The 23616-nt window shown below is 29.6% G+C and overlaps 1 protein-coding gene and 1 pseudogene across 2 annotated transcripts; both read left to right on the top strand.

Annotated features, from left to right (window-relative positions):
• The first annotated feature begins 7028 nt into the window (after positions 1 to 7028).
• On the top strand, positions 7029 to 9223 carry LOC107642048 (2-methylene-furan-3-one reductase-like; annotated as a pseudogene). The gene is made up of 4 exons (XR_015883556.1): positions 7029 to 7354; positions 7557 to 7880; positions 8462 to 8621; positions 8705 to 9223. The product of XR_015883556.1 is annotated as a 2-methylene-furan-3-one reductase-like (transcript).
• Positions 9224 to 13831: 4608 nt separating this feature from the next.
• LOC107644032 (2-methylene-furan-3-one reductase) lies at positions 13832 to 17489 on the top strand. Its single transcript, XM_016347807.3, has 4 exons — positions 13832 to 14148; positions 14413 to 14736; positions 16314 to 16473; positions 17024 to 17489. Exons 1-4 carry the CDS (start codon positions 13933 to 13935, stop codon positions 17287 to 17289), a joined length of 966 nt encoding a protein of 321 aa, XP_016203293.1. The 5' UTR covers positions 13832 to 13932; the 3' UTR covers positions 17290 to 17489.
• The last annotated feature ends 6127 nt before the right edge of the window (positions 17490 to 23616 follow it).

Here is a 23616-nt window from a genome sequence, read left to right on the forward strand (position 1 = left end):
CCAGGTCCAATACCAGCAACACCATCCAACATATCTTGGAAATATGGCGACATCACAGCATTAAATGGAATTTTACAATCCAAAAGCCACCGAGGAAATCGTTTATCAACCTCGTGTATCGCCTCTTTGTTTTGCAAAACACTCTTAATACTTGGTTGAGCTCCTGGAGTTGTTCTTGGTGCAAACATAGGAGGAATGACTTTGGCTTTTTTCTTTGGATCGCCTCCAACTCCTTGCTGATTCAAGGTACGCTGCTGTTCCTGTTCTTCTTGGATTGCCTCATCAATTGCATCCTCTACCTCATCACCACCCTCTTCACCAAAACTTACTTTTCTTTTCTTTTTGCTGGCCTGAATATCTTTCAACAAACTTTCCATCTGTTTTTCCACATCATATGGAACTTTAGGACATTTTTTCACGTCTCCGGTAATCTTTGCTAGATGTTTCTTCATCCTGTGAATTCCACCTCCATTGAAAACTTGTAGACAAAATAAACATTGATACTGTAGTTTTCCATTCACTGTTTGTAGAGCAACATATTTCCAAGCTAAATCTGTTTTTCCCCTAAGGTTCGAAGAACCTTGTGACTGACTATCGTTAGCACTACGGGAATTGGGATTAGCAGCATCATTCGAAATAGGAGTATCGGCAGGCATGTTATTATTCACAGAATCATTGTTATCAGCAGTTGCTTCTTGATTAATACTATCTTCCATAACTAAAATTAATAAAACATATATGAAATTAAAAACAGCCACAGCAATAAACATTAACAATTCTAACAATTCTAACAATTCTAAACAGCCACAGCAGAACAAATTTGAGAAATTCAGCCAGTCAACAAATATGCAAAACCGAGTCAGTTTCCAGCATTAACAAAGTACAAAACAGTAACAAATTTGAGCTACAAAACAGAAATTTGAGCAACACACAGAAATTAAACTACAAACACAAATTGAACTACAAACAGAAATTGAGCAACAGTGCAACACACAGAAATTCAGCTGCAAACCAAGTTACCAACAAACAGAAATTGAGCTGCAAATCAAGTTACCAACAACCAGAAATTGAGCTGCAAACCAAGTTACCAAGAAACAGAATTTGAGCTGCAAACCAAGTTACTAACAAACAGAAATTGAGCTGCAAACCAAGTTACTAACAAACAGAAATTGAGCTGCAAACCAGGTTACTAACAAAGAAGTTCACAGAGGCAAAGAACAAAGATGAGCAGAGGAAGTCAGTTCACAGAGGCAAGTCGAAGTTCACAGAGGCAAAGAAGTGAAGAACAAAGATGAGCAGAGACGAGTTACTCACCGCGCGACGATGAAGACGATGGGACGGGGCAGATGAAGACGAGGCAGACGGCTGGCTACTGGGAAGGGAACCAGGCGAAGAAGGAGGGTTACTTGGGCTGACGACCAGGCGACGGCGGTTGGGCTGTTGACCGGTGACCGCGGCGACGAAGGAGGGGGCGGTGGCAGGCTGGGGTTCGGGCGTGGAGGGTTCAGCTTCAGTCTTCTCTCATTCTCTGTTCTCTTCTCTCACGAAGATGAACAAGAACAACACACAGAATTAGGGATTCGGGGGGTGGTTGGGGTCACCGGGTCAGGGTGCTCTTCGGGTCGAGTTGGGTTAAGGGTTTCTTTTTTTTTTAATAATGAAACGACGTCGTTTATTCAGAACCGGCCGGTTACCGGTTCGGCCCAACCGGCCGATTTTTGGCCGGTTCACCGGTTCGTCGCCGGTTCTTTCCAGGACGATTTCTGCAGGAGGACCGGACCGTCTGCATCGCCGGTTCGCGGTTAAACTGGTCGAACCGGCCGGTCCGGTCCGGTTTTCAGAACATTGAGTGAAACACGTTGAGGATGAGAGTTTCAGCGGGAAAACCTAACCCAAACTCTTGTCAAATTTCAATTCGCCGTAACTTTCATTCGGAATTTCGATCGACGCATCGCTTGCAGTCATACTATCACCGCGTCGAGCTCTACAAAATTCACTGAATAATTTGGTAGGTAAATCTCTATTTTTTACCCAACTGCTCACTTCCTCATTTTCGAAAATCTTGTGCAAATGTGTTGAGATTTTGTTGAATTTTAGTGTTTAGGATCAAACTAGTTTTGTAGATTTGCTGGGTCTTGTCCCAAATTTTCATTAGTAAGGTGAAAAATCTCTAACTCTTGTGAATTATTAATAACTATGAACCCTAAGTTGATTTTGAGTAATATTGTTGGTATTAGATATTAAATTGAGTCTTTGGATTAAATTGGTGGTGTTGAAAAACTTGAGTTTGAATGTGGTGGTTGGGAGTTCGTGTTTGGTGAGGAGTTGAAGCGTTGGAGTTTGAGGAACGGTGAAATTGTGGTGTCTGAGTATTAGGGAGGAATTAGCTAAGGTATGGTTTTGGTTTCTCGTAAGTAATATATAATGTTACGTGAAAATTTAGGCTAATTGACTATAGATTAAGTTGAACTAAATGGAATTGTTAAGGTTTAGTAAGTTTTGTGTGAATTATTGAATTTGTGATAAAGGTGTGTTGAGTATTGATATTGATGAGGATTGATGAGAATTGTTGATGATGGTGGTGGTTAATAATGATAGTAACTTATGATGATGAAATTGATGAATAATGTGTGTAATTTGGATTGAAAATTGTATTGTATATTGATGAGATTATAGGTATGGATGATGAGAAATAGTTGGAAAACAGATAAATTATGATTGCGTGGTTGTTTTGGTTATAAACTTATGCTATAGGATTTTTAGAGTTTGGAAAGCATAGAAATTGTGGTGTTTTTGGGAAAAATTTGATTTTTAACCAATTTCGATGAGTCATAATTCGGCATTCGAACTCTTAAATTTTGTCAAACTTATTTCTAACGAATATTGGGTCCGTAAAGTTTATATTGTTTGAAGAACGGATGAAAATCATTTAAAACAAAAAAGTTATGTGCATTTAGAGTTTGATACAAAAATATGATTTAATTTTCCTGCAACTTAGCCATTTTGATGAAAAAAGGGGACATGCGTACGCGAGAAAAAAGTGAACCTATAGGAGACATTAAGTGGTAGTGGTCACTAGTGGATGGGGTTATGGAGGATAGAGTTCTAATTGAGAAAATGTGAACGTGTTGGTTATAATATGAAAGAGAACTATAATAATAATGATTAATTGAAAATGATAAAGTATTGTTGATATATGATTAATGATTGAGTTAATGTGAATTGTTTTAAAAAGTGCAAACACATTTCTTTGCATTATTAATATGCATGTTGTATTAATTTCTTTACAAGCTAGTGGTTGACAAGTATAAATTTCTTGTAGTTCACTGAGCGAGAACATATATTTGTGAAAGTTTATCTAGCAAAAAAATAGAAAGCCCACAATGAATAGAACATGTGAGACTTATCAAAGTGGAGAAACAGATGAAGTTGTTGGGTATATGTCCGGGGGTTGTAATTCGAAAACTCTGAGTGGGTGTGAAGTTGCTGATGAATGGAAAATTGGGATAATTTCAAGCATCTAATTGCTAATGAGGAATTTTTGTTTGATGGTTTAGTGAAGAAGGTGGCCTCAAGTGAATACTATGAGCAAATTATTTTAATGGTGTGTGTGAAGGACACTGGAATTGGGATTAAATTCAAAAATAAATGTGAAGAAGCTGAACATGGAAGATCTTTCTTCTAGTTTTAGAGGGCTTAAAGTTACAGTGGTTGATGGAAAACCTATTAGAGCTGCTGTCACAAGATACCATTTGACAAGACTTGGTATTCAAGCTAAAGTTGCAAACCACATTAAAAAGGCTGTTTCATTATGTGAGAAGAATGGTTCTTTAACTTCAGGGTAAGCTTCAATTTCTGTTTTGTTGTTAATTACTATCTTTTATGTTGTGTAATTGAGTGTATTTATTGAAGTTTAAACAATTGGATGTAGCATATTATTTCAGCCTGATATTATTTTCGTTGAGAAGGATTTATGATTTTTGCGAGAGCATAGAATTTTCAATATCTGGCAACTAGATTGGAGACAGAATGGTTATATGTTGAAAATATCCCAAATGATCCTTCTTGCAACCAATATTAGTAATGCCGAATTTAATAAGTTTAGTTATTTATCTTGTCTAAGTTTTTATGTTAGAAAATTATTTATTATTTTGATAAGTTTGTAAATTCATTATCTGATATTTAATATAAATTATATTTAAAATTTTATTTGTTTTATTATCTAATATTTTGTATAAATTTTATTTCTATACTTAAAAATTTATTTGCATTAATTGTCTACTATTTTTTAAATAGAAAAAAATAATTAAAATTTTAATTATTATCCAATAATTAAAATTGGCTATTAAAATCGACGATAAAGTTGTCGCTTTTTAAATTTAAAAATGACAAAAAAAAAACAAAATATAGATAACGAACTTGTCGGTATTTTAATAATTAAATCAACGGCTCTTTTGTCGATTTTAATGAATCAAATATTGACAGAAATATTGTCGATTTTGTATAATAATATCGACGGTAAAACTGTCGATTTTATTAAGCAAGTAAAATTCTCAAACTCATATTATAGACAGGAAGATTGTCGATTTTAATGAATTATTATTGACGGCCTGATAAGCCGTCGATTTTATTAGAATTTTAAAAAATTGACAAATTTAATAGCAACCTCATCCACCGTCAATTTTGTCGTCGATTTTTAATATTATCGACAGTCTAGCCGTCGATTATAACGGTGTTTCTTGTAGTGGGGCCAATATAATTGAATAATTTAAAGGGCTTATAATTCTATAGTTATTTTATTTATTTATGGGTGAATTATTAAAATAATATTTAAAAGTTTATACTATTAATAATAATAACCTTAAAGGATATAAATGAAAAAAAAACGCCTAAATGAGTTTTAAAAACGACAAAGATAAAAAAATATTATATTTTTTATAAGTTTCAAATAAATTTTGTATTAACAAATAATTTGTGTATTTATTTAAATTTTTGTGAGAACATTTGGGTAATTATTTATAAGGTGGATACAAAAAAAATCGAAACAAAAATTTAACTTTAGACTTTTTTTATTTTTAAAAAAATTGTTGGTATTTGACCTAAAATTACCAAATATTAAAGATAAAAATATCTAGATTTTCTAATAATACTTGTATAAAGAAGTACTAAAATTTGATCTTTAAAATTTTTTAAAAAAGATTTAATATTTGATTATTATTACTACGTTTTGAAAAATTTTCAGGTAACATTTAGTAGTTTAATTTATCTTTTATTTTGAAAGGTGTTTGCTATGGTACGATGATAAATTCATATGTACCGATACATTTAAAATATGGACAAGTAATAATAAGGCACGTGGAATTTATTTTTTACATCAGCATTTGATTTTTTTTTTTAAATATATATTATATCACCACTTTTACTAATACACCTTTTTAATTAAATAAAAATAAAAAATATTTTTTTTAATTTTATAAAAAATCTTAAACATTTTTACTTTATTTGATTAGACAAAAATACCTTTTTAAATTAATCAAATTTTAAAATTTAATTAATCCTAATTGTATAGTTTCAAATAATTTAAACAACAAAATAAAAACATAAAAAAAACTAAAAATCAATCGTTCTTTATCTTCTCCAATTTTCTTAAGCATTCGTCTCCTCCTCTGAAGCAAAGTAAAACATATCAAAAAAATAAAAAATCAATCGTTCTTCATCTTCTCCAATTTTCCTAATCATTCTTGCCCCCTTCTTGCCTTCTTCTAAAACAAATCATTGAAAGTCCCAAACCAAAACGACAAAACCTTAGTACTAGTTTTGCTTTTATGATTGTGATTGTTGTATGAAAGGCCGTTTTAAGTTACTTTATTTGTTACTATTCATGACTTCATACTTCAGTTTTATTTCTTAAGACCAGGCAATATGTATGAATTATCTCAATTAATCCCAAACTTTAGTGTCTGTTTACTCTATGGAGTAGCATGTCCTAACCCATTTACCTCCCTCTTCTGCTATAATAAGTGAAAGACAAGTAAATTATGAGTGGTACAGTCCCAACGACTTAAGCCTACGCCGTTAGATTATTATTTTATTTTTTATTTTATTAAAGGTAAAGGCCGTAAAGGAGAGAAAATTGGAAGTCCAACATCGTATTACAGTGTTTCAAAGCCTTAATGTTTTGCTAGGATTTTGCCTTTTGGGTTTGGGATTTTCAATGTTTTGCTTCAGAAGAAGAGGACACAAATGATTAGAAGAATTGGAGAAGATGAAAAACGATTGATTTTTTTATTTTTTTTGATATATTTTGCTTTGCTTTAGAGGGAGGGGACGAATGATTAGGGAAATTAGAGAAGATAAAGAAAGATTAATTTTTAGCTTTTTTTTTATGTTTTTGTTTTGTTGTTTAAATTATTTAAAACTATAAAATTAGGATTAATTGAATTCTAAAATTTGATTAATTTAAAAGGGTATTTTTATCTAATCAAATAAAGTAAGAATGTTTAAGATTTTTTATAAAATTAAATAAAAAATAATTTTTTTATTTAATTAAAAGGGTATATTAATAAAAGTGGTGATATAATATATATTTAAAAAAGAAAAAATTAAATGCTGATGTGTAAAATAAATTCCACGTGCCTTGTTGTTACTTGTCTATATAGCAAACACCTTTTGTAAAATATCGAACATTAAAAGACTTTAATTTATGAACCAAATTTTATGAATTGAGCCTACATATTGCGGCTAGTGTGCTCCAGTCATAACAGCTTTAATTTCCGTCTCAAGTTGTTTCAAAGCAAAAGTTAAAGTAGCTAGCTTAGTCAAAGAAATGCGACATTATTCTAAGTTCAACATCAACCAACGTTGCCCTTTTAACTTGTCCAAAACAAATGTAAGGAGTGACATCATGATAACTGATAAGTGCATTGAATTGAATTATTTCCCATTTTGTAAGGTGTAACACTATTATTGTGGCCATGCTATATAAAGCCATACTGCCATACCATCTTCATATCACAAACATACAAATATTACTAAGTTCAATCCAACTTCCAAATTTCATTTCTGTCCATTGAATCTTGTATGTCCTTTATTTCATTTATTTTCCCTTATACCAAATAGTTAGTTGATTAAATCTATTATCATGGCAAGCACACCTAGCATTCCATCTCACATGAAAGCTTGGACCTACTCTGAATATGGTAACATTGAAGACATTCTCAAGTTTGATCCTAATGTACCTGTACCAGAACTCAAGGATGATCAGGTTCTCATTAAGGTTGTGGCTGCAGCTCTTAACCCTGTTGATTATAAGAGGGCCCTTGGAAATTTCAAGAACTCCGACTCTCCTTTGCCGGTAATAGAATTATCTTAACTCGACACCAAGATAGTTTTAAAGATTTACTTTTATTTGAATACAGATAATATATTATGTGAAAATTAAACCTGTAAGTTAAGAAGTTTGGGAAACAACGTTGTACTATCAACATTTTTGCAATCAATTTGAATCTAAAAAATTAAGAATATCTCAACCTCAACAAAAAATATTCAAAATTCAGACTTCCCCTGGCTATGACGTTGCGGGTGTGGTAGTGAAAGTGGGAAGCAAAGTGAAGAAGTTCAAAGTTGGAGATGAAGTGTATGGCGACATCAATGAGAATGCATTGAAGAACCCAAAGGCCATAGGGTCACTAGCAGAGTATACTGCAGCCGAAGAGAAAGTGTTGGCTCACAAACCCTTCAATTTGAGCTTTGTTGAAGCCTCTAGCCTCCCTTTGGCAATCATCACTGCCTACCAAGGACTTGAAAGAGCTTCTCTTTCTTCCCAAAAATCTATCCTTGTTCTTGGAGGTGCTGGTGGAGTTGGAACTCATGTTGTTCAGGTTTGGTGCATTCTATTATTATAGTACTCGTTCTATTTCATAATGTTTATGTTTTGATCATATAACTTTTTTCATGTCTAATAAGGTCAAAACTAATGGTCAAATCACATTAATTTAATCAAATATATTAAATTATCTAAAAAATTTTAACTATCAATTTTTTATATCAAAATAACTACATAGGAATTTCTATCATCTACTATATATCTATATCTATATCTATAATATATATAATATATATAGGAGTAGGACAGATCAATATTAAATATATTTTATCATATATATTTTTAAATATAAAATATTAATTATTTTGTTTAATTTTATATTTATTAATAGAATTTAATTTTAATACACTATCAGTGTAAAACAATTTTACACGTGCATTTAATCACATAGCGCTATATTATCAAAAATAACTATTTTTATTGATTGTGTGAATGAATATCAAAAGGACGGATGTAATTGTACCAAGGTGTAAAATTTTTTACATTGTCAATACATTAAAATTAAACTCTTGCTAATAATATTATATATATTTAATAAATAAAAATATGAGTTAATCTACTTGTTTGATGAGGCAGCTTAGCAAGCATGTGTTTGGAGCATCAAAGGTAGCAGCCACAGCCAGCAGTGGCAAATTGGAACTGTTGAGAAATTTGGGAGCAGACTTGCTTATTGACTATACCAAGGTCAATTTTGAAGATCTTCCAGAAAAGTTTGATGTAGTGTTCGATGCAGTTGGTAAGTTGTTTGAAAAATCCAAACTATTTATATCAATTACACAATAGAAAACTAATTAAAATCATGAATGTTTCTAAAAACAGGTCAAAATGAGAGGGCATTGAAAGCTATCAAAGAAGGGGGCAAAGTTGTGACAATAGTAGAACCTGAAATTCCTCCTGCTATTTGGTACTTACTCAATTCAGAAGGTGTTGTGTTGGAGAAATTAAAACCTTACTTGGAGAGTGGGAAGATCAAGCCAATAGTGGATCCTAAAAGTCCTTTTCCATTTTCTAATGTCGTTGAAGCATTTGCTTACTTGAAGACTCAGAGCCACCGGCAAAATAGTCATACACCCCATCCCATGAACATAAATTGATTATTTATATATTAAGATATCCATGTCTCTGTGTTCTTAGTTAGTTTCCGTTGTTTTGTTGTGGCTATATGTAATAAAAAGGAAAAGAGTGTGGGTTCCTGAAGCTCCATTTACTAAGGTTGTTTTAACTATCCATTTGGTTTGTGATTTGGATACCTAATAAGCAATGACAAGTTGCATTGTATATTGATTATGGGGTTAAAAAATATTTATTATATACAAACATCTAGTTGTTTATTGACAAGTTGCATCATAAGCCATTTCAACCAATTGATGAGTGACTCTTAAACTAGCTTGGAGTAAGGTTCCATTAGATTTTTGGATGACAACTCTCAACATCTTATCCTCTACTTGAGCATTTAATTTAGATTGATTTTTCGTCTTTTAACTTTTTTTTTTATACTTCTTTGAGAACACTGTTACTACATGTGATTTTATAAATTTAAACTCTATTTAAAGATTTATTATTGGTTAATAGATTGTTTTAACACAAAGTTAAATTCAAATTTTTAAAATTTCAATTATTTTCATAGCTTTTTCTGAAAATTAGATCAGCTTCACTCACATAAATGAGGAAATAGTTTTTTTAACATTTAAAAGAATAAAGTATAATCTCTCATATTTAATTTTATAAGTGGGACTAAAAATAAAGAGAAAAGAGAGAACAATGAAAAGTGAGATTAAACATTGAATACCATCCATTTTTTTTCACTGGAGAAGAACCACTCCTCATAATGAGCCAAAGCTCAATAGACCAATGTTTTACGTTTCGGCTTATGTTACGTGTACACTAAAATCAGCCACCAAAATCAGCCACTAATATAAAATACATGTTAAAATATAAATATACATTGAAAATAAATTAAACCACACATGTATTTATATATAAATACATTAATAACTAATTTTAGTGGTTGATTTTAGTGTTTAAATAGCATTTCGCTTTGGTTTCACTATTACCCAAATAACAATTTGCCCATTACTCTTCACTACCCCTGCCATAGTTGTCAGAACCGAACCGGTGATCGAACCTGTCAAGTCACTGGGTCAGAGTCATTGGTTCAACCGTTGGATTACTGGTTGAACCGGTTGACTTGGTCCTATGTAAATAAAAAATAAAAAATAGTTAAAAGTTTAAAATTAAAATTTAAAATACATATTTTTACTAACATTTTAAAATATCAAGTTATTTTAAAATAATATGGAACATGAACGATAAATATTTTATTATTTTTACTCTATCATAAATATTTTTATTTTGTTTTTATATTAAAATAACTATTATTTTTTAATTTTAATAATTTATTAATTAGTTTATATCTTTTATACTATTATATACTATAAGTATTTATTAAAAAATAATATTAATAGATATTATATAATTATAAAAAAATAAGTGAGTTTATCACTATTGTTAAATAAAAATATAATTAATTTAAGAATAAGTGAATTTATAATTAAAATTAAAATAAATTAAATAAAAGTAAATTATTTGATAGAAGATATCTATATGTATTATAATTTGCATAAATTTTAATAAAAAACATAATGGTTTGGTGGTTGTGGAGTCTTTTGGTTTCCTTGAGGGCAGGATTCGAACCCTACCTCAAGCATTTTGAAAATATTTTCTTCCAAGCAGTTCGGTCAGACCACCTCACCGATTTTAACCGATTCAATTCCTTGTGCGGTTCAAACACTAAACCGAATTAATATAAGATTCAGTTCATCGGTTTTTCGATCGAACCGGCCAGTCCGATCCGGTTTTTATAACTATGACCCCTGCGCCTCTATCCGATTTATGATGACTACTATGGCATGTGAAATGAAAGAATATTAGTTTCAAACAAAAATAGCCCGGTATATTTATTTTTTAATTAAAATAAAAAAAACAAAAGATTGTTATACTAAATACTTATTTGGGTACTATTAAGTTGATAGAAAATAAAACTTTTTTTAGCGTATTTAGTAAATTTTTAATAATAAAAATAAAAATACTAAAAAAAATAAAAAATATCTTTTTTTAAAGTTATAATTTACATCTTTTTTTTAAATATTTTTTTACATAATAAATAAATAAAAAAATTTTTGCATAAAATATTCAAATATAAAATTACTTTTAATTGTTTATAAAATTAAAAAAAATAATTTAAAAAAATATATTTTTTTAAAAGTTTACCCCACAATGCAAATCCTTAAAGCTACTACTTATTAATTTAGTGTACACATGTATTTCAATATAATAAAAATATAATTTGATTACTTATGTTTGTATATCGTATATTTGGATAGTTTTATATATTATTTTATTATAATTCAATTGTTCTAGTTAAATTTTAATAGAATCGATTGAGACTCTAAATTTTAAACTGATAGTCTAAATTAAATAATAATTTAAAAAATAATTTATTATAGATCAGAATTTTATTTAAGAATTTTTTTTGGTCAATAAATTTTTTTATATTTCAAGTGAAATTTAAACTTTTGACACTTACTTAATCGAATTAGTGAATTATCTACTAAAATTTAGATGCTCTAAAAAAATTAACAAAATAATAAAATAAAAAATTAATTATCATTAAATTTATATCTCTGATTATATCAAAATCCCACGATTTTATTTCAAAAATGGTTAACCTTTCTCTTTATCACTGTATGTATCAACGCGCCTCCTAATCGGTAACCACTAGACGATTGGTTTCTTTTCCGGTCATTTTATTCATGGAAAATTGTCCTGTAATTCAGATTTCAGAGCACTACATTCCAAAAAGAAAAGGTAGAAGAAACACCCAATTCAGCACACTTGTGAAGTTGTGATAATGTCATTCCTTACATCTGTTTTGGACTTTTTGGCCTAAATAAAAGGAAAATGTTCGTGGTTGATAATGTCACATTTCTTTGGTCAAACTAAATACTTTAATTTTAATCTTCTTGTTGGGTAATGTGACATTTCTATGGTCAAACTAAATATTTTTTATTTGATATATTTTGATCGATACTAATTAATTTTTGTTATGTTTTACTAAAATATTGACTTTTTAATATTCTCCGTAGATATATGATATATTAAAAATATTATTAAAGTTTTATATCCTTAAAATACTTTTTTTTCTTTTTTTCATAATATAACAAATAAATAAAATAAAATAATAAAAACAACTTTTTCTTTTATATTTTTATTATATATTTACAAAATTATAAAAAAATAAAATAAAATAAAAACATAAAATGAACACATATTCTTCAGTTTTTTACGTAATTATCAAAACCAAAATGATAATTGAGATCCCATCAAAATATTGGATTAGTAGTTTGATCGGTGAATCAGGTTGAATGGCATATTTTATATTTAATAAAAAATTATATAATTAAAAATTTAATTATTTGTAAAAAAAATTAATTGCAATTAAAATTTAAAACATTAATTAAAATATTATAAGTGTTGCCCTAGTTACGTTGAAGAGGAGTATCAAAGAGTTGAGCCTGCACAAGCACAAGGGCACATCGCAACCTTAACTACATATAAATAGAGAATATAAACCTCAATAACAAAATTGAAAAGGGATAAGTTCAAAACGATAAATCGAAATTCTGAATTAGACGCACTTTTTTCTTTTAGCATCATTAATTGGCATAAAAATAATAATAATAAAAGAGATTTTTTTAGTGGGCAATTATTTTTTAATATTTTTTATTATAATTTAATCAATATAAATATTAAATTATTTTTAATAAATAAATTTTATTAATTTATGTGTATAAATTCTAAAAAATATAGATATAAATTATATTGATTTATATGTATAAAATTTGATAAATAGAAATATAAATTATATGTTTTTTGTATATAAAATTTTTATAAATATGAGTGCAAATTATTATTGATTAAGTACTGATAAAAAATAATAATATTTACTGGTTATATAATATTATTTATAATAAAAAATAAAAATACTGCCGTGATAAAAATAAAGGTATATTAATAAATATTTTGAAAATAATAATAATTTATACTGAATTAATTAAAGAAGAGTATTAGGATGTCAGTAATTTTTGTGATTTATAACTATCAAATAATTATCAATGATATTTTTAATGGTGTGAAATTTTATCCAATAATATAAAATTACTCACTTTTCTTTTATTAATTACATGTTGATAAAAATTTAATAAAGTTGCTTACCCTAAACTTTTTCTTAATTAAAAAGTGGCAAATCAGAATTTTAGCGCATGAAGCATGTAGCCTTTGACTTCTAAAGCCTATATGCATCTAGAATATTTGTACCTCTGCAAGATACATATTATTCATCAAGAATCCTTATTTTCTTGTACAGAATTTTCTTCTATAAAGATTAAAATAAAATCATGAACCTTGTTGAAAAATCGGCTACATGCATCTTAGCATTTCCATTAAAAATATATATATATATATATATATATATATTTGAGAGACAAAAAAAATAGTCAAAATTTATTTTATTTAATAATTATTAATAAATATTAAATAAGATAAATTCTAATTATTTTTTATTAATTTTTTTTATTATAAAACATTTACGAAAAAAATAGAAAGCAAGATGATCTTTTATCTTTTGTTGTTTTTGCATTCACAACATGAATCTGAACGGAAAAGAAAGCAAAGTAGTGAACAAAATTAGTGTATATAAATATAAAAAATTAATTTTGATGTACTAGAGATAAGAAATACGTACATTTAATTATGTATTGCTATGTTAGTCCATTGAAAATATGAATGATAATCTTTAAAAATAGAATAATAGATGTGATTAGAGGACTTTTTCTTTGTCAACTACGTTTGAATAATGGACGCTCTAACCAGTACCCACCCTCCCCCTGATTTAAAGTTCAACACTAATTATCAGTTATCACTCCCCATATTGTCTTCAGTTTCTAAGCTTTAGCTACATATTAAATATATCATCATCGATCAAAATTATGGCAGCAAGCACAGCCAGCATCCCATCTCACATAAAAGCTTGGGTCTACAATGAATATGGAAACATTGAAGAGACTCTCAAGCTTGACTCAAACGTAGCTTTACCACAACTCAAGGATGATCAGGTTCTCATCAAGGTTGTGGCTGCAGCCCTTAACCCTGTTGATTATAAGAGGGCCCTTGGATTTTTCAAGGACTCTGACTCTCCATTCCCAGTAAGTTTTTTTTATCATTATTTTTATTTGTTAAAAAATAATAGTTTTTAGTTCAAATTTTGAAATAATTATATATTTGTTGTATATAATAATATCATAAAAATAATATTAATTAATTTTGTAAGTAACAATCTTAATCAATTATTTTTTTGATACGTGTCTTTTTTGTTTTCTTGTATACAATTATGATAAAAGAAATTAAAGAAAGTACTGTTTTTTATTGTTTATTTAATTTGTGTATGTGGTGGTTGGAATTTGGAAAAGACTGCTCCAGGGTATGATGTGGCTGGTGTGGTGGTGAAAGTGGGAAGCGAAGTGAAGAAATTCAAGGTTGGAGATGAAGTTTATGGTGATATAAATGAATATGCTGTGAATAATCCAAAAGCTATTGGGTCAGTGGCAGAGTATACTAGTGCTGAAGAGAACGTGTTGGCTCACAAACCCTCTAATTTGAGCTTTATTGAAGCTGCTAGCCTCCCTGCAGCAATCATCACTGCTTATCAAGGTCTTGAGAGAGTTCAATTTTCTTCTGGAAAATCTATACTTGTTCTTGGAGGTGCTGGTGGAGTTGGAAGTCTTGTTACTCAGGTTTGAATAATGATGCTATCTTCCATCGTATAGTAGAATCATATTTAGATTTTCTAATACAGGGCCTTCAACACAAATCGATGAGACCCGGTTAGTCCAGTTTGTCTATATATACCTATAATGCACTTATATAAAGTATTTTGGATAAATTATAATAATATTTTATTAATATTAAAATATAAATTAATTTTTTAATTATTTAAAATATTTTTTAATTATATAAAATATTTAAAATATTTTTTATTTTAATAATTAATAATATATATTATTTCTAAACTTATTTCAAGAATACATATTAAGAATAAGATTAGATATGCTGACACCTAATGATATTTAGATATGTCCAAATATGTCTAAAAAAAAAGTTTTATTGACATGCATGTCAAATGAGTATTCATGAGTATGGAAATGGATCCTCTCAATTTTTTTAACAATTGAGGGAGTAAAGTGTGATCTCTCACCATTAATTCTATAAATGGGACAAAAAATAAATATGAGAGAAAGAGTAATAAAAGGTTAGAGATCACATTTTACATTTTCAATTTTTTTTAACAATTAAAAAGATTCATTCCCCATAAATATCGTATTCGAAATGTATCTTATATAAATAAAAAAAATGTCCATACTTCATAAAAGTCTTCATATTATATTGACTCGTTTATTTTTTATTTGGTCAAGAGTCTTAGTTTTCAGTTCTAGTTGGTCAGTCCAATGAGTTATATAAGCTGACTCATTCATTTTTTTATTTTTGAAAAAAAAAACTTGAATAAAAAATTCAATTTTAGGCAAAAAATTTGGACAAAAAAGACAACTTTTGAGACAAAAATCTTAAACAAACAAAATTTGTTTAATGGATAAATCAAGTATTTGGATCAGATAAAAAAAATACTTTAAAAAAATTGTTAAATTTTTTTAAAAATACAAAATAAACGGATTATCCGTTTAATATGCGGACTAATATATTTTTATTAATTTTTTAGATTAATCGAGCTCAATCCTCAGAAATTTGAATGGATTATTGATTTTAAAAGTAAAACACCATTTGTTTAAGCGATAAATAGATTAACCGATAAATTTGACCCATTGTACGGTCCTTGTCTAATATCTAAAGTTGAGATTAGTTTTTTCAAGACTCATTCCATTTATTTCAATTTATGGATCATTGTCTAGGTATATGCAAGTCAGCCCTGGCACAACATCTTTGGACAGTATTTACGGCTAGCTTAATTGTGACTATGTACATGTTGATGTTACAGTTAATAACCGTGAATAATGTCAGTTCGATTATAAATTGTCACGGTTTTGAGTTAAGCCCATGGTTATTTTTCACCTAGTTGCAAAACGTGATCATTAATTACAGTCATACTTTTGTCATTACAATTTAATCGTAACCTAATCTCTACTTTATTAGTATTGAGAGTGACAATATATAGACCAATGTCTATGGTCTCGTTTTCTAAAATTTTTTATTTTATTTATATCATTTTGATCGCGATTATAAAACATATAGTACTCAAGAATCAATAAGAATTTCTCTCTTGGAAACCGTACATTTAAAATAACGTTTGATGTTGTAGCTAGCCAAGCAAGTTTTTGGTGCAGCTAAGGTAGCAGCTACCGCTAGTACCGGAAAACTGGAGCTGTTAAGGAAGTTAGGAGTAGACTTGCCAATTGATTATACAAAGGAGAATTTTGAGGAGCTGCCACAAAAGTTTGATGTTGTGTATGATACAGTAGGTATGATATATGCTACTTTTGCCACTATTGAAAGCTATTTGTATGTGATAATTTTTTTAGTAGCAATTTGTGCGAATACTCTCAACACATTATATTATTTTCACGTGATGTTCTCTCATTAGTAAATTGTAATTAATTATTAATGTAAAGTTAAATTGTATAGAACTAAATTACTATTTTGAAATTATAAAATGATGTATATGTTGTTGGATGAAAATTAAAAAAAAAAAAAAAGATATTATTCATAGACAAGGTAGTAATTTGTACCTTTGAAGTTTATAATTTCACAAAGTAAGAAGAAAAATAGAATTAAATAGAGAACGAGTAGAATTTGCAGTACTGTAATTGCTAAAGAAAAGGGTGAGGCAAACTTTAAGTTATTATCCAAATAACATTCTTTCGTATATACATACATGTCAACCTTAATTTGCATGTGCCTTCGTTGAATAAAGTTGGTTATATCACTTATATGTTCGTTGAAATGACAATTAATGACTAAAATATTTGTTAAGGAATAAAATATCATTTGTTTTTTTTTAATCAAAAATAGGACAAACTGACAAGGCATTGAAGGCAATTAAAGAAGGGGGACAAGTAATAACAATAGCAGGACCTGCAAGTCCACCTGCAATATGGTTCTTTCTCCATTCAGATGGTGCTGTTTTGGACAAACTCAAACCTTATTTAGACAGTGGCAAGGTGAAGCCAGTGTTGGATCCAAAGAGCCCTCTTCCATTTTCTAAGGCAATAGAAGCATTTGCCTACCTCAAGACCAATAGAGCCACTGGAAAAGTAGTTATACATCCAATCCCATAAGCAGCATATAATGCATGTTCAATATTTCTAGTTAAGTGAAGGTGTGTGCATGTAATAAATCCATCTGAAAATGGTGGATGTAAAATAATTGCACACATTGGTTGTGTCTTGTTGACAAAAATAATTAAGAGCATGTATGATAATACTATATATGGTTTATACTTGGCTGGTAGCCATGTTATTAATACATGAAAATGTTATATTCTTGTTACTGTAAAATAATAAATTTAATAATCAAGATTAAATTTAATTTAAACAAAAAATTAAAATTACTATTTCCTTTTTGAACCAAAGTGTGGTGGCCTCTCACATCCCTTCCTCTCTCCACTGTATTCTCCTCTTACGGTAGATACCAAAAATCAAATCCAACCTCTCCTTGTTGTGTTTTCTTCACTAGTCTCGTCATCATCATCGTTCTTCTTTGTGTTCATCACTGTCATCGCTCCTCCCTAAATTGTTTGAGTCATTGGTCTTGTGGTTTTCAGCACTCTGATTTTTGGGTTGTTAGTTGTTGTCGTCGCCCTCTACTAGTCCCTGCGCCACCGCTGCCATGGCTCTATGGTCCGAGTGTGTTGTCACCAAGGTTATAAAAACCGATTTGAACAAGCCGGTGAACCGATCGAATCGTGAACCAATAAAAATAGTGATTCAGTTAGATGCTATAATCGGAAATTTTAGAAACCATCTTTAAACTGTTGAACTGGCCAAGAATCGGTCAATCGAATCGAATTATGATTCGATCGGTTTTCTCCCAAAAGTCCAAAACGGTCCCGTTTAGTTGGAGGAGAGGAACCCTAACCCAAAACGTGAGCCACTATCTCACAGTCACATACACTCAGCCACTCTCCTTCTCCTTCCTCTCATTGAGCTCCTCCCTCACTCCCTCACTTTTGTCCAGCTGCCGTCGCAACTTCCTTCTCCTCCATCGCACAGCTACTGTTCGAACTTCGAAGCCACCGTCGCCAGTGCAACTGATCTCGCCTCCTACCTCCATCACGCAGCGCCGGTGCCATCTCTGTTCCACTGCGCTCTTGTCCCTTCAGTCACCGGCGTCAGCTCTGTTCCCCTCTTGCTTAGTCTGCTACTCTGCTCTGTTCTAGCTTCTAAGTATTTTTTTTGTAACTATAATTGGCTAATTGTTGAATAATTATTGTTAGTTAATCTGTGAACCTTGTTGTTGTTACTGAGTTGAATAATTAATGAATAATTTTGAATAATTATTGTTTGTTAATCTGTGAACCTTACTGTCAACAAACTGCTCTTCCTTCCGCTAAGTCAGCCTTTGTGAGCTCCCTTTTTAATTTAAATTCATTCAGTTATAGTTTTAGGATTTTCTATCATATTATCTTTGTAATTTTAATTTATTTTGGTGAATTTGTTAATTATTATAGCATGATTATGATTTATGTTAATTATAATTTATATTTCTAATTCTGATTATTCTTGAAATTTTGTGATTTCTATGACGGGCTTCAATTCAAAAGGGTATAGTACCATTTTTGTGAATCAATCTCATTAGGGTTTGGTTTATTGATTTTTTCACTTTGGGATTTTTTTTAGAAATAAAATAAAAAAAATTATATTTTCTCAAATACTATTTTTGAACTTTAATTCCCCAAATACGATTTTTTTAGAGCAAGTTCGTCGCACCCCCGGCGAACTCTATAAAAATTAAATTATAGTATTTGCCTTACTCCGGCGAACTCCCTTTAAATTTTTTGAATCCCACGTTTTTAATCATCATCTCTAAATAGTATATAGATCTACAAACAGTATATAGAATAAAATACGACTTATAACTAAAAAAATCCTTGTTAAATATGACTTATTCCGGTGTACCTGTGTATTTTTGAAGACAATGATAATGGTTACCATTGTTAAATATGGTTTATTTTTTTTAATTTATAATTAAAAAAATTCTTGAAGAACACATGCTTGTTGTTTGTGTATTTTTGTGTACTCCTATATACTGTTTGTAAATCTATATACTATTTGGAAATAAAGATAATGGATTAAAAATGTGGAATTCAAAAAATTTAAAGGGAGTTTGCTGGGGTTAAGGCGAACTCTATAATTTTTATAGAGTTCGTTGGGGGTGCGGCGAACTTGCTCTAAATAAAAAAAAAAATCGTATTTGGAGAATTAAAGTTTAAAAATGGTGTCTAGAGAAATATAATTTTTTTTTATTTCTAAAAAAAATCCTTTCACTCTGCACCCAGAGAACAGTAGTAGATTAGATTATTGTTGATAAGATTTTATGATTTGTTTTTGTAGATAGTGTTGTGATCAATATGGTTGTTGGTGGGGAAGTAGTTACTCTCAAAGCTATTGAAAAAAAAGCAGCAATATTGTCATGCAAGAGATGCCAATACAGGTGATTTTATTTGCTCTCTTTAAATTCTTCCTAGTTCAAAAAATTGGTTTTTCTATTATTAGATCAAACACTTTTTCGTATTCATATATAAACATCTCTTTAAATTCTTCATATTGCAGATTCTTGACATTTTATGAAGAGTGAAACCAAATAATTGGATCATCTGTGTGAATGGTTGAAGGCTGAGCCTCTCTAATTGCTCTCAATGTTCTCCCCATCACAACCATAGACATTCTTTTTTCTTCCTTATTCCTTATTCTTTCAAACCATTTTTCCTTATCCCTTATTTCTTTTTACAATGTCATGAATTATGTTTTTACTTTTTGGATATATTTAATTGTTTTATGAATATATTTGGTAGAGATATCTGTTGTTTATTACTGTTTAAGTATTTGAAGACAATAAAAATTGGAAAAGTATATGGAACCAAAATGTAACCAGCTAAAAAGTAAACAAAACCGTTTAATTAAAATCACTTTTTGAATAATATGTTTGAAAACCGCTCCTGAGATCACGGAGCACAAACCAAAACCCGATTTTTCATGGAACCTAAATACATTTTGGCTGATTTTTGGCTGATATGCTTTTGGTTCCCTAGTTGTTCTCATAAAAATTATGTTTGTAATAATAATTGAGAATTATCTTTTTTTTTTCTATTCTTTTCTCATTTTTTTCGATTCTTTTTATGCGGATATCCACGGAGACTCCAATCTCCGACAGATAGGGGTCCTCGTTACCTGTTGTAGGGATGGGGACAGGTTTTGAAGGCGGAAGACGGAGCCCCCATCCCACTGGAACCCGTTGCCATCTCTACCGCACTAAGATGTCATTAAAAGAGGAGAAAAAAAATTCTAAATAACATATTTATATTTGGTTTTTTTTTTTTTGTTATTTGACTTTTGAGTTTGTATTTAAATGAGATCATAACATTGTAGTTTATATAGTATTTTTAATTTAGATGATATTTTAAAGTTTATATTAGACTATAATTATATTTTAATATGTTTATTTATATTTTATTTATTGTTTTATTATAGAACAGTTTTTTCAGCTGAACCATGATCGAATCAATCGGTTGAATCAATAAACCAATAACTAGAGCAATTCGATGATCGGTTCGATTTTCAAAATATTGGTTGTAACCATCGTAGCAATTGGTTAGTATATTGTCCCTACTTGATTCTGCTCCACGACTCGAATCTCGTCTCCACTGCTAAACCTTGCCCATCTTCATCTTGCTTAATATTATTTATAAGGGTAAATTTTCTGATTCTTGTCCATGATTTAATTTTGTTGTGTGTTTACAACTTATTTGCCTCATCTACTATTGTATGCCTTTGTTTTCAAAGTAATAATTTTTTTTTTATGATTTTTTCATTCTTTATTGTTATACTGATAAAAAATAATAAATTCAAAAGATATGGTTCTAAAACTTGACCAAATCGACCGATCAGGCTAATCTAACCATAAACGGGCAGCTCAGAAAAACCCTAGTCACTGCCGGCATCCGTCCGTCCGTCAAGCCACTGCTGCCGTACATCTCATACAGGGCTTTTCTCTTCATCCTGTTCTCCAAGTCTCCAACCCCTGCTCTCTTCTTCCGCAAGCTCGGCCCATCCGTCGTCTTCATCTACTCGCCGTTAATCACAGTTTCTTCCTCGAGCTCGGCATCATTCCCTGGTCTTTGTCTACTCTGTCGTGCTCCTGCCGCCGCCCGTCGTACTCAGGCACCACCGTCTTCGTCTGGTCGTGGTGCTTGAAGTCTCCAACCCACCAATCGTGCTCTTCCTGTAAGCTTCTCTAGGTCTATGTAACAAGTATGTAGCTTATATACATAAGTGACTTCTGTGGTGGCCTGGAGAATCAATGGCTAAGAAGACTAAAGATGTTTTTCTAATAGGAGTGTTACGTGTGGCATCTTTTCAGAGTTTAGACCCGACAAGTTTGACTCGTTCAAGCACGGTGAAAAGTGAAAACTGTAATGAAGGTGGAGTAAATATTTTAAATGTTGAATCCAAATTAATTAAGATTTTGATTATGGATGATAGAGAAAGCGGTCATACGAGTTCATTGCCTATCGTGTTGGACTTCATTGTTCTTAATCGACGGTTCCGATTGATAGTGCCAACGGAACATAGCTGACAAATACGGTGTTGCATGCTGCACAAGCGGGTGAAGGAAGACATCCGTAACGGTTAGTGTGGTAAGTGGCAGCATCGGTGACGGAGTGGCTTGTTGACATTGGCATCGAAGCCCACAGAGGGCGGGTTAATTTCGGGTAGAGAAGAAGAGCAGCTCTCTCTCTCTCAACCCTGGCTGCCGGTGCTAGCCGACTCTGGCTCCTCTTACTTCAGATTTATTAATCAAGTTTTCAGTCCCTACAATTCACATCGAAAATTTAGAGTTCAGAGTGTTCATTCCTTGTTGCGCATAGTTTGAACCGACCTTTCACAAAAAAAATTGGAAAATTAATCTACATTGATAGGTTTTTGAATGTTGATGAATTTTCTTGAGTTATTTGCTAATACTACCACCAGTGTCCAACTGGAAATCTTTAACATTGGTCATATGTATTAAGAGGAGTTTTTTGGTGGCTTTAGTTTTGGTGGCTAAAGGAGACATGAATTTGATTTACAAGTAAATCATTGACACATGATAAAAAAAAAAAGAAAAAGTATAGGGTACCAACATATTATCTGCCAACTTCTGTCAACTCTTATTTATAATTGTGTTTCATGGAAGTGTGTTTGTGGATGTGTCTAATAATTAATATATTTTAAATACATATATAAAGAGACACATCCAAAAAATATATCTATAAAGACACTTCTATTAAACACAGCTATAAAAAAGACATTTTTATTAGACACATCCACGAACACACTTCCATGAAACACAATTATAAATAAGAGTTGGTAGAAGTTGGCAGATATGCTGTTGGTAACGTAGCGGAAAGTTAAATCTAACACCAAAATATTCTCTTTTTTTCTTATAATTTTTTATAATTATTTTTATCAAAATAATTTTTAAAAAATAACAACAAAATAATTTTTTAATTACATTTATAATTATTATTTTATTATTATTTTTATTTTTAAAAAATAATTTCTTATAATTAATTTTATGATCATTTTTATCAAAATAATTGTTTATAATTATTTTTTTGTAATTTCGAAAAACTAACACTAAAATGATATTTTTCTCTCTTATAATTTTTTATGATTATTTTTGTCAAAATAATTTCAAAAAACTAACACCAAAATGATTCTCTCTCTCATAATTTTTTATAATTATTTTTATCAAAATAATTTTTTATACTTACCACCTGTCCAATTTTGATAAAGTTATGATTTTATAAATTTGTCTCTATAATTTGTCATTTTGAGTATAAGATTGAAAATATGTAGACAAATTTATGAAATTACAACTTTCGTCAAGATTGGACAAGTGGGAAGCATAAAAAATTATTTTGATAAAAATAATTATAAAAAATTATAAGAGAAAGAATATTTTAGTGTTAGTTTCTTGAAATTATTTTATAAAAATAATTATTAGAAGTTATTTTGACAAAAATAATCATAAGAAATTATAAGAGAGAGAATCATTTTGGTGTTAGTTTTTTGAAATTGTAAAAATATAATTATAAAAAAATTATTTTGATAAAAATAATAATAAAATAATTTTGATTTTATTTTTAGAAATTATTAAAAATATTAATAATAAAAAATAATTAAAAAATAAAAATTATTATAAAAATTATTTTAATAAAAATAATCATAAAAATAATTACAAGAATTTTAAAAAAAATATATTATAAAATAATAATTATAAATATATTTAAAAAAATTATTTTAGTGGTTATTTTTTAAAAATTATTTTGATAAAAATAATTATAAGAAATTATAAAAGAAAGAGAATCGTTTTGATGTTAGATAATTTTTTTTGTCATGTGT

Source organism: Arachis ipaensis, chromosome B5 (assembly GCF_059453495.1).
Source record: "Arachis ipaensis isolate K30076 ecotype BB chromosome B5, ASM5945349v1, whole genome shotgun sequence".
Taxonomy (NCBI): domain Eukaryota; kingdom Viridiplantae; phylum Streptophyta; class Magnoliopsida; order Fabales; family Fabaceae; genus Arachis; species Arachis ipaensis.